At 54.1% G+C, this 12,822-nt stretch overlaps 1 protein-coding gene across 1 annotated transcript; it reads left to right on the top strand.

The window, feature by feature from the left end:
- Nucleotides 1-9,001: 9,001 nt before the first annotated feature.
- CH63R_10866 (Protein-tyrosine phosphatase) lies at nt 9,002-11,969 on the top strand (the record flags this gene model as incomplete). The annotated part of the gene is made up of 2 exons (XM_018305840.1): nt 9,002-10,849; nt 10,911-11,969. 2 exons carry the CDS (start codon nt 9,002-9,004, stop codon nt 11,967-11,969), a joined length of 2,907 nt encoding a protein of 968 aa, XP_018155264.1.
- Nucleotides 11,970-12,822: the final 853 nt, after the last annotated feature.

Here is a 12,822-nt window from a genome sequence, read left to right as displayed (position 1 = left end):
CGGCAACATTTAACCTATTTCGCGTCCGATTGGATATTCCGTCCTCCGGCAGATAGTCTGCATACATTCGCTAAGCCGCGGTTCTCTCTAGGACCGAATGCAGATACGTGATGCCAACTGGTTCATGGAACCCGTTGAAGCCTCCGTCAGGCTTGGTATGTTGATGTCATCAATCTACTGATGACCTACGGGCCCAGTCGCCAGAATCCTCATATCCCATCACTGGAATCCCCTAACACCTTTCCCAACCTTCTTTTCTGGTTTGGTATTATCAATCAGTTACATGCAAGTTGCAAGACTGTCCAAAAGATACTCGATGCCATGTGGCACCCAGAGCCCGGCTACATCTACCCTCACGATATGCTCCTGTGGATCTCTGGACAGTCAACCGTTTCGCAATTTCGAAATGGAAAAGAAAATCTTTGGATAGTAAGGAAAACGACATATTGTATACGGTAGTAAGTAGGAACATAAAACGGAACCCTCGCCAGCCTGTATAAAAAGACAGTCCCGGAAAACCTGGCTCACCGACAGATCTAGGTTGTAGGCCGTCCAGGAAGACATGGGCTTTCTCCTAATATGTCCGGTCCACAGCCTTCTCAATGAAACTCAAAGCCTGATTCAAAAGTAACCCGAATGATTGCCACATCTGTGATCGGAGATGGAGCAACCCTGAGCCAGAGAGGGACCGCGAATAGCGACGAAGGGAGCCGTTAGACTCGAGTCCATCGTCCTGAAGTATGACCGCAATGACTGAGAAAGCAAGTAGTGTGCTCGGTGAACACCTCGAGGGGGATAATTTCTACAAGGTAATCCGGAAACCCGGCTTGGTTGGCTGTGCCAGGCCAGGCGCGGGCTTGAAACTGCGGCTCCAACAACTAGCCACCGGACCCGATGTCCTCACCAACGGCCTTCCATGTGAACACGGACAAAATTTCTTGATCGAACCCCCTCGCTCTGCAAATTCCGTGCTAGATCATGCCTCAAGTTGATCACCACGTTGCGTCCCCCATCAGACTAACGCCGGTCAATGCTAAGCGCAATGGTTGGCCTCGGAGCGACCGCCACCCAACGTACCGCATCTCGAGCACGAAACTTCTCGAAATGCACAAATGTCAACGCTCCCTAGGTCCGTCAAAACCAAGACCTCGACACTTTCCATGACCGCTCCATCCCCCTGAAATTTCAAGTTACAATCCTTGCTGCCAGCAGCCTTCGCCAGCGGCGGCAGCGGCGGCCTCGGCGGCCTCGGCGAAGCTGGCAACTTGGTCAGGTCACCCACCAAGTGACCTTGGAGAACGTCTTGATGACTCGGACCCACTGCAGGCCTCGACGTCTCAATCCATTCAAACGATTGGCAAGAGATTGAAACATCCATTTTCAAACGAGGGTCACATGAGAACGTCACATAACAGTCCACGCGGCCTTCACCAGTCAGCAAACAACAACCTCAATCTAAAACCAAGCAAGAGGCACTCGCTGACATCATAGAATCTTCTGATCAAGGGCTCATCACCCACGGCTATTTTCAGGAATCCTGGGGGTTAATGTTCAGTGTACAATGCCGACGGATACGCCGAAGTCATGAGCATTACGGTGTAGTGTTGCAATGCTTGCCATGGAAGGCCCCATGTCTCATCCGATATAGCCTTCCTCCACTCCCAGTGTGGGTTCATTTCGCCTGACTAAATGGCTTGCATAGCGGACTGTCTTGACGCTCCATCGGGACCGAAAGGAAGGAAGATGGAACCATTGGCAAATAGATGAGGCTGAAGCATATCGAAACAAGACCGGCGATGCTCCATGTTGAGTGTGATCGGTCTTGGCTTTGTTGATTTCGTCGGCCAGTGAAAGGGGCTCTAGTGTCCCCCGTCTGGGTAGCCGTGCACTCACAATCGAACTCCACCCAAGCACTCTTTGCAAACAGGCTTTGCATATAGGCAGCTTATCCCAGCAGTGACACGGCGGTGAGTGTTCAGCAAGAGTTAGCCATGACGGAGCCCCCCGGCGGAGTGGCCTCCGTCGCCAATGGTTGGTGAGATTGGTGACGATAGCCTCAAGAAAGTTCAACGTCGCTTGATCATAGACATGTCAGAAAGCAAATGTATGGGTTAAAGATGAGGCGAGACACCGGATTGACTCGGTTCGGGTGTCACTTGACAACATCCTAAATCCCGGCTGGCGCAGTTTGGATGTCCCCGTCCGAATCATTCCCCAAGCCCGGCCCGGAGAAACTGCTGTCGCCAATAACTTGGCCGTATACGTACGTAGGCAGGCAGGTAATGGGCACTGGGCATGTCATGTGTGTAATGTACAGAGTACACTAAGAAGTCGGAGGCAGCGCCCCCCCATGCCTGGCTGCCCGCGGACCGGGCTCGAAACGAGCGGGCAGAAAAAAAGACAGATCAGGAGCCTATTCCGATTGTGGATATTGACGGGGACGAGAAGTGTTCTAGATCACAACACATATTGGGTTGCAAGTTTCGGTGTGTACATGGAGCGGTCTTCCCTGAAGGAAGGTGGATGGAGGTCTGGCGGCGCGCGCTACATCAGCTCTAAGGGGCATGGATGTGCGGCGTGGTGAGACTGATGCGGGGGTGAGGGGAAGGGTTCAATGATTGCGCTAGCACGAAGCAGAGTTGGACTGTTGAACCCAGCAGTCATTTTCCACATGCATATGGACGAAAGGGTTGGAGCGACAAGTCGAGGGTTGAAAACTCGCTTCTTTTGTCGATTAACGGGATCGACGACTTGTGTGCGCGTTGAATGGGGCCAGCGGCAGCCACCCACCACTAAAATACTGCAGGATAAGCGAAACAGGGTGCCGTGGTTGGAGGTGCCGACAGTCGACGGCGCGTGGTCCGTCTCCCTTGAGACAAAGACGATATGAATTTGGTGGCGATGGGCTTCTTGACATCCCAATCGAGTGACCCGGCCTGACTTGACTCGACGAGTGCTTACAAGGCCACAAAATCGTCGAGGTCTCTCCGTGGAAGGCCGCGGTGGTGCACAAAGTGATGACGCTTGGATTAGAACCAGATCAGCAAGACGGAAACTTTCATTGTAGCAGTATCAAGATTGCTAGCAAGAAAAAGGGGTGGCTCGCAGGGCTCAAGGTAGACGGTGCTGGGTGTATGACGAAACAACAAGGCCACCTGTGCGGATTGCAGATGGGTGACATTGCGCAGTGATAGCAACGCCTTGTCGAAAGGAAGGAGGGTTGGTAAATATGCTTGGGCTAATTAACCCGGGTGGGAGTCGAGTCAACACCATCTCAACAAGAACCTACAACTTCGGGCTGGACTGGTCTGTCAGGACGGAAGCTAGGAGGGTAGTGGGCGGATTTCCGTTTAACGGTCCGAGTCCGCGCCAGATGAGTGCCAGCCAGCGGACTCATATTTCAGAAGCCGTCCACGATTACGTTGACGTTGGCAAGGGCGGAAAAAAGCTTCCGGGAAAATAGTTGAAGGGGGGAAACCCCACCCCAGGAAAACAACGCAGGCAGCCATGCCGAAGAACGCGGTGCAGGGTGGGGTGGAACTTTCTTCGCCGTACAGTTAGTTGTTCCTAGGATTTTGAACAAACAAGGCTCAGCTGGTGCTGGTGTCACGAATCCGCGACTGATGAGCATGCTGTGGTTGGCTTGTAGTGTTGTGGTGTCGACTGGACCCCAGGACGCCAAATACATTGTCAGTATGAACGGAGCTACGTCCGTCGTCTAATATATGCCACGAGCAAATACGTCTGTCCCCTGTTTTCGCGCGAGCCGTGCCAGGCTGCAGGGAGCTGTGGCACTTGCACGGTCAGTCAGACGCTTGCAATGCTAGACGAGGGCTAGCGCCCGAAAATGGAGTTGAACAATCCTTTGAGGGGGAGAAAAAAGAATAGAGTTCCTGCTCCTGCTCCTGTTGGGGAGAGACTTGATCCATCCAAGGCGGCTGTTAATGCCTGAGAGAAGGATAAGAGAGATGCGAAAAACGAAACGGGGTGATATCGAGCTTTGCGCTGAGCGGATAGGAACAGGGGGGGGGGGGGGATGGGAAAACGTAGAGAATGCAAAAGATGCAAATGCGGCCACGGATGCATCGGCTTCGCATTTCAGCATGTTAAACCTTGGGCAGAAAGGGGAGGAAGGGGAGGAAGGAAGGCCAAGAATGGAAACTTGAAGAAGACTTAAGCGCCACGAAGGGCAAGGTAACATGGGGCTTTCGGGGACAAATGCAATTTGCTGCAATGGAACCCGGAACTTAGAACCTGGAATTTAGAACTTGAAAATGGGAAGGCACAGAGGGATGCTGGAGGAACGTACTCTGTATTGACTTGCCCTTTCCATTCTTGGCCAGAATTCTGGAGACTCGAGAGACTGACGGGCCCGCCAAGACTCACGAGACAGACCTCACGTGCACGGTGCTGCCGCGCATTTCCATTTTCCGACTCGTTCGTTCTTTCCACGAAAATCCCGTTTTCATTCCCGTCGGCATGGAAGCCGCTATCCAAATTTCCACACCTTCCATACAGAGAGTCCCTAAGGTACGCGACCAAGGCGGTCCCTCTTGAGGTCGCACAGGTACTCTATACACAATATGAACGAAAGAAGGAAAGAAAGATTTAAAAAGATAAAGTACAGTGGGAAACACAGCACAAATGCTATGCTTAGCACTGAAAATAGGATGATATGCAGACGGTCACAGCATACAGCATGCAGTACGCCAGCACGCCTACGCCCCCGTGTCGTGTCTGCCTCCCTCGATTTCGTTTCCCCCTGGCGTCTTAGCATCACAACTAAGTTCAAGCATGCCAGCACCAGTTGACAAAACGACTTGGGGAGAAAAAAAAAAAAAAACCTGGAACGGGACCGGCGCCTCACCTGAAGGCAAGCGCTCATCGGCATTTTGCAGACCAGCTTCTACCTCAGCCCTCCCAATGCCCGCACTTGTGAGGTTTCAAGTTCGCCTGGTTGGTTGTTGTTTGTCGTCGTCTGTTCCTCTTCTTGTTGCGCTTTGATGGCTGGCAGCCACTGAAGCCCCGAAAACCATACACAATGACCCTAGGGTGTGTTGATAACATCCCGATGGATTTTGGCTTGTCAAGTTGGTCGGGCGACATTCCGGCATGATGCCTCCCATGGAACGACTGCGTTCTAGGATCGGGGTCGGGCTCCCAATAACTGACTATGCTGGGATCGTGATAATCAGGCTGCGTGCGGGCTGGTGTCGACTTCTCCCGTCCGCCCTTCTCGCCAGGCGCACGAGTCGCACAGAGTTGATGGAATTGTTCTAGGCCCTCCAACATGACACGAGAGTTTATGGAGTGCATGGAACACTGACAGCAACACGCAATCCCCAAGGCTTACCCAAAGGCCTCCCAGGTAAGCTTTGAGAGCATAGTTCCCTGCCCAGGTGCCCCAGCCGACATTGTCAGCTGAAATGGACGACGGGTACCTGACCGTTCATAATGCTTGACTACGTCATTCCCGAAAGTCAGTCCGCCAACACTCGGGGGGGTACAGAAAGCCAATTTTTTGGAGATGGACGGCCAGCTTTGACATGACATTGCTGTCTGCTGTCAGCTGTCAGAGCAATTACCACTTCCCATCGGGAAACTAGAGAGCCTACTTCCCATCTTCCGCTTCAACGCAAACTGATGTAAACCAAAGGCCGTGATAGAACGACAAACCGTGAGTAAGTGCGGTGTGAGTACTCATAGTAGTTTCCGGACTCCGTACAGCACAGGACGAAAAGAAAGTGGAGGGCGGCACCCCAGTCACAGAGAGGGGAGAGAGAGACCAGTGCCCCCACACCAGATGGGACTCGCATACATGATTGGCTGGCAGGCTGGGTTGCAAAAGGGTCCAGACCAGACTCGAGTTGGGATGATGATGCTAAATGGCTGACGGACATGGGGGCTATGACGTCTGCACCAATGCAGACCCCACTGTCTAGATATCCAAATAAAGAGTGAGATGTGAGAGCAAGAGCTAAGGTAAGGTACAGGGTAGGTATCTTTCCCTTCCCTGGAAGCTCATGCCCCCCCCCCCCCCCCCTTTGCCATTTCTCCTGCTTTTTTCTTTCTTGTGGGGAAGTGAGGGGGTTTCCCAGACCGCAACGCTTTGGCTCACAGCAAAGACCGCTCACCCCGAACAGTGGGAGATTCAATCGTTGAAGATGAAAAAAGAATGTACGGGATGATGCGTATCATACAGCGACAGCCCCCACCAGCATCCTGTAGGATGTCTTACCTGCGAAAATTGAACAAAATACAATGCTGAGTTATGCCTAGCTTGGGCGCTTGGTGCGTGTGTGCCCTGCTTTTCCGAGGGTCTCGGGAGGTTGCCCTGTCCCTGTCTTGTTGCTGGCGTTGGTGGCTGTATATGCTGTATACGTGTGTGGATTATCCGGGCGAGTTCCTAAGACTGAAAGTCCGTTTAGGCAATTTGGATGTTCTTCGATTGGGCGGCCTGCTCTAGCTAACCTCTGCGCGTGTCTTTGCTGAACCCCCTCGACTTGCTCGACTTGAAGATGCGACCGGAAAATCAGTCGTTCCAGCCTCTACTCATTGTTGGAGGCAAGGGACCTGACCCCCCAAAAAGGGTACAAGGGGAATACAAGATGAGCCTTCATTCAGCTCTGTGCTCATCTCTGGAGGGTCGCACAGCCGAGAGCGCAGCCAGTCAGAAAGCGCAATGCGAGCCCCGTCAAAGGAGCGCCCCCATGCTATGACGAAGTAAATACGGGGAGAGGCCCTGTGGGAATTCAGAGCAGGACTCGGACAGCGTGCGTGACACCAGGCATTGCTGCTCTCCGTGCCGTCGGGAGCATTCCTGCGGGACATTTTCCCGTTCAAGTTTGTCTCCCACGTCTCCGAGGGAAAGCAAGTTCCCGGGGGAAAGGACGCATCAGTCATGAGGGATACCGCAGCTGGAACAAAAGGCACACACCTGTCAGCTTCGCTGTCGCTGAAATGCGATGGCGTGGCATTCGGCATCGAAGAACAATGGACCGTGTCGCTGTCCCACAATGGCGGCAAATCGGGGAGAGAAGCGCGAGAAAGAGAGAGGAGGTATGACTTTTGTCATGATACCGTCAGCACCGCGCCTTTCGATGTAGGTATCTATCTACTCAGTGTACTTGCTGCCTTTGTCCCACTTTTGGGACGTCCTCTCATGACTTCACATGCCTTGGCCAGGATTAAAACAGGTCTGAGGTCAGAGTCTCCACCCACAAACCCAGCACGCCGATCATTCCCGCCTTGGACGACACACGACCTCATCGGACATGACACCCTCTTGTCTTTGTCGCTTATCCTCCACTCGGCGGCACGTTGCTCTCGTGCTGCTCGGCTCTGCTCCGTTCGGCGCCGCGCTGTCCACCCCAGCACGCCGTGTCCTTAGCATTCTTTGGCTCTTGGGAGGGAGACTACTTGATACAGCTCTCCCAACACTGCTTTTGTCGTCTCTATACGGATAGCTGCACTGGACATGACAAACAACCGTGTTCTTATGCTGGTTACGGCCCATCTCATCAGCTGCTCCAGACGTCCATTCCAGGTACAATCCGTAGCTGCGTCGTCGGCCGGCAGCTCTTTCGATCTTAGCCTGAGACGGAGACATACACCAGATGCTAGACCCATTTTGGCCGCCACCGCCGCCGCCGTCGCCCGCCTACCTGATGAATTGCTGAGTGTGGTTCTAGCCATCGTCGTTTCAGTGGAAACCACTGCCTACACCACCAAAAGCCCCCCTCCAAAGCCCAAAATCTCGTACCACCGGCCCCTGAATGGCAAAAGCTCTCGTGCAAGTAATATCATATCAAATCAAACCAAACCAAACCAACGCACACCAGAAGTTCGAAATAAAGACTCATGACCTAGGAGGAGGCACGCTGGAAGAAGACATCCCGCAACAAGCACATCCCACACTTGTTCCATTTTTGCACCCACACCCAGCAATCCATGTCGCCAGGGGTGAACCACACCCTTCTTCTCCTTTCTTCGTCTTCGAAGGCCTGGACCCTTGTTTCTGTCTCTGTGACAACCTGCTTTGCTCTCTGCTCGCCTTGTCTTTCCCATCACACCCCCTCCCATCTCGGGAGCTCCACAGACCCAGGTGATGCTCCTTATTTCCCTTTCGCCGGTCTCTTGTTCATCGATTTTCTCCACTGCCCATATGCCCGTCTGCCCGTTTCCTTGGACTCTGGGTCGTCAAACCCCCCGCTACTGAATTGAGCCGTGTGCCCTGCGCTTTTCAATCCGAGGCGTTTTGGTTTCCCGTACAGAACTTGACAACTCGAATCTCAGGACGCCCAGTGCCACCACCACCTACAACGCCGCCAGTGACCACCACACCCTGCCCGGCCCCCAGTCAGCCCAGCTCAGCCCAGTTCATCATCATCACCGGGGCGCCCCCATCCCTGGCTCGCGCTCGCCCGTGTGTGTGTTTGTGTGTGTCCTCGGAAAGGTTCTACCCTGACGCTCTTCTGCTCAGGGCTCTCTCTCTCTGCTTCTCTCCCTCATTCCTCCAAGTCCCCCCTAAAAGAGTCACAGTCCACCAAGAAGAACGGCAATAGCAGCAACAACAACATCACACACACACACACACACACACACGCACCCCTCCCCTACTATTAGGCCACTCGTACCGGGTTCAGATCGCCACTTGTGCCGTCACGTCAGAACCTCCCCCCCCCGCAACCTTCTTTTCCCTCTAAAAGACCACCCCCCCCTACCGACTGGCCTGCCTTTTCCCTTTCAAAGAGCCTCTTCCGCACACCCTCCCTCCCCCTTCCGCCTTCCCTCCGATCTGTTTGAACCCTATCCTACCTTGCCTTGAACCATCCCGCCAGAACGCCATACCGCAATGGCGCTATAACTGTGCAAGGCCTGATCACTTGGCCGCCGTCGGAACAATACTCCTGCAGCGTATCCGTACTACATCCATACCCATTCGCGGCTGTTCTTCCACAGCACCAATATCGACACCGTATTTCTCACTCCTACACTAACCATGCTCGACAAGAGGAGCAACGACGGCGCTACACCCGTCCACTACACCATGAAGACTTCTCACTCAGCGCCCAGGCCCTCGCCGGGCCTGCGATCTTCCCACAGCCACTCGCACTCGCAATCCAAACTCGCAGTCCCTGCCGCAAAGAGCCCGAAGCCCTCTACACCAGCCGCATCCCCCAGGATGCCTTATTCCGTCGGCCAGTCGATGCCTCCCCAGAAGCTATCCCCTGCGAGACATCCGGAGTCGAGAGCCGCGAGTCCAAACTACTTCGGCCTCGTCGTCGAACAGTCGGCTGACCCCAGAGATTCCTCCGCCATGCCACGAGACAACTGGAGCTCCCCGACCTCGTCCGTCAAGTCGTTCGGCACTGCGCTGCCCAAGCAGGTCCCCATCGATGCCAACCCCGATTACGAGGCCTTCAAGCGCCAGGCCGACCTGAATCGTGGCATCGGCTTTAGCCTCTCCTCTTCTCACTTCCCTCAAGCGCCCCCAAACCCCACGACGCTTCGTCCTCGCCCCCCGAGGTGGAACACCCACGCCAGCGACACTGGCTCCGAATTACCCATGACTAGAGTGAACAAAGACCGACCTATGAGTCGCATGGAGGTTGATCACCAGAGCTCTCACGACTCGGCCTACGTCTCGTCAGATTCGAAGCGCAACTCGCAAGCCTCGATACAGCCACCCGCCATTTTGAACCTGAACATGCCAAGATTCGAGTCACCGAGACAATCGGATTCGCCTTTTGATCGTAGAACAACATTATCCAATGTCGAAGACCGCCATCCGAGGCTGTCCATCTCGCAGAACAAGATCGATGGCCCGACGCCGACCAATTCTAGAACAAATCATCCGCGAGCCGAGACGTTGCCGCCGACCATGGAAAGCGGCCCATCTTTGATAACTCCATCGCTACTGAGAGATTTGATCGAGACTGACGACTCCGCGGGCGACCTGCTGCTTCTGGATCTGAGAGTTTCTCAGCAGTACGCGCAAGCTCGGATCGAAGGCGCGCTCAACCTTTGCATTCCAACGACGCTACTGAAGCGAGCCACTTTCAACTTGGAGAAGCTGCAGAAGACATTCCAAAGTCCCGACATGGAAGAGCGGTTCTCGAAGTGGAAGTCAACCAAGCACCTGGTCGTCTATGATGCGTATTCGGCAGAAAAGCGTGACGCTGTTTCGTGTATGAACATGGTAAAGAAGTTCACAAATGAGGGGTACACGGGCAGCATGTATATCCTGCGGGGTGGCTTCAACGCCTTTGCGGATGCGTATCCCGAGCTCGTGGATGAGGGGTACGGTCCCGTGGCGAGCGGCAGTTCCCCAGCGGCAGCCAATGATGAAAGTCGGCCCGGAATCGCACCCGTTATTGGAGGCGTGATGCTGCCCATGGCTCAGAACAACGCCAACCCTTTCTTCTCCAACATCCGTCAAAACATGGACCTCGCCGACGGCGTCGGACAGCTGGACGTTGCTCGGCCCGCGGGCTTGGAGTCGCCAACATTACCCCGATGGCTTCGAGACGCTTCTAAGCCGAGTGACCACGGCAAACAGGTATCGGAGAAGTTTTTGAATATTGAAAGAGCTGAGCAGTCACGGATGAAGGCTGCATACTCTATGTTTGGCGGAGGTGAGAAGGACAAGAGCGTCCCACAGCTTTGTGGGATCGAAAAGGGTGGCAAGAATCGGTACAAGGACATTCTACCTTTCGAGCACGCCCGAGTCAGACTGCAAAGCCGGTCCGAAGGCGCATGCGACTACGTCAATGCTAGCCACGTAAAAGCATCGAGGAGCAACAAGCGATATATTGCTACCCAGGGCCCTCTCCCGGCAACTTTTGAGGTAAGCATCCAACACTAACTTCACCCCTTTCCCCTATCGACAGTATACTGATTTTGTGCAGGATTTCTGGTCCGTTGTCTGGGAACAGGACGTCCGAGTGGTCGTCATGCTGACCGCCGAGTCGGAAGGTGGCCAGCTTAAGTGCCACCCGTATTGGCAAGGCAGAGATTTCGGCTCCATCAAGCTGAAGCCGCTGTCGGAGAAGAAAGTATCGCTTGATTTCGACAGGCATCGCACCAACCAGGGATCGAGTGCGCCATCAGCGGCAGCCGCTGCTGAAGCTGGCCGTCGCCGTGCCAACACAACAACCACTCTGGAGGCTTCGAATGCCACCGCCTCGCCTATGCCGGCACAGGGAGAGACGCCATATGTCATCGTCCGGAAGTTTGCTCTGTCTCACGCTTCGCACCCGTTCGCCCCCATGCGTGAGATAACTCATCTGCACTATCCATCCTGGCCAGATTTTGGCGCCCCTGCTCAACCGTCTCATCTGTTGGCCTTGGTGGAGATGGCCAATGTCATGCAACGGTCGGCGAGGCCTGTCGACACTTCCTCAGTTACTGCCTCTGGAACATCTCCCGAGCCTGGCTCTGTCGCTTGGTATGATGAGCCGGAGATGGATCAGAGGGCAAGACCGATGCTGGTACACTGCTCAGCAGGATGTGGCCGAACCGGAACCTTCTGTACAGTAGACACTGTTATCGATATGCTCAAGCGTCAGCGGCTCGCGAAGACAAACACAAAGCCGGTCAGGAAGCGGGACTCGGATGGAGACATCAAAATGAGCGGACAATCCGAGGAACCGTCTCCTCGTGAGAAGACATTTGACTTCAACCCCAGCAGCCGTCGCCAGAGTGCCGATGCGCGGCGGAACTCACCGGACAAGACTCCACTGGATACGGCATGGGTGGCGGATGACAGCGATACTATGGACCTCATCCAGAAAACTGTGGAGGATTTCCGGAACCAAAGACTCAGTATGGTACAAAGCCTACGCCAATACGTCTTGTGCTACGAGACGATCGTTGAGTATGTGTGGCGAGTGCATGAGAAGAACTCGAGCTCGAACAAGGCCGGAAGAGCTCGAAGTGGAAGCTTGCAGATCAGAGGGGACAACTAATTACGATTCGTCCATCGAAAGGAATGGTTGGGACAGCGGAGAGACTAGTGTGGAATCGTCAAGCGATACCCTTATGAATGGCGGAAGGATGCTAGCATCAGCGAGTAATGGGAAGCATTCTGCATTTTTGTTTTTCGACGGCAACAGGCAATACCAGATACACTGACCCAGGGTACAGGGCCATGGGGCATGAAGTTGGGCGTTGGGGGGATATCTTGGAGCTGCATTTATTCACGATACATGGGTTTACTCGAACATGTGCCCAATGGCACCGGCATGTTGGGATGCGGCTATGGTCGGTCCCTGGAATTGTACAACTAGAGGCGATGGCTGAACAAGACAAAGGAAGCATAGGATGCCTGCTTCGGCGGGTGTCTCGTTGACCATGACTATGTGGGTACCCAATTTGTGACTTTGTCGATGATGAGTCTTGAGGACAATGCACCCCTCCTATATTGATGTACCGCGCGCAACTTGTGGTAATGCTCCAAAGCTTGCCGCACCGCACATTGACTACATTGATGACTTGGTTTCTGGAGACGATACCCGTCTTGTTTCTCTTTGCCGTCGTCTGCCTGATTATGGAGCCTCAGTCCTACACCCTGACCTATCCGGACTGCAACGATGTGCATGACGTCCATCGCAAGTGTAGCAGTAGCGGGTTGATCGTTTCATATGGGGTTGGTGTGTGTATGTTTGTGTGTGGCACGGAAACGCGCCGGATGACATGTCCCCTCCAACTTGCACAGGCAGCAACTCGAGAACGGACGGGACGGTGGAGAGGACTAAATCAGGGCAATGGGTGTATAATCGTTGACTGGCAGACTCTCTCTTGGCTAGACCATTCTCTCTC

This window comes from Colletotrichum higginsianum (genome assembly GCF_001672515.1).
Source record: "Colletotrichum higginsianum IMI 349063 chromosome 7 map unlocalized unitig_7, whole genome shotgun sequence".
NCBI lineage: Eukaryota > Fungi > Ascomycota > Sordariomycetes > Glomerellales > Glomerellaceae > Colletotrichum > Colletotrichum higginsianum.
Note: the sequence above shows the minus strand (reverse complement) of the source record. Positions and strands in the feature narration are given on the sequence as shown.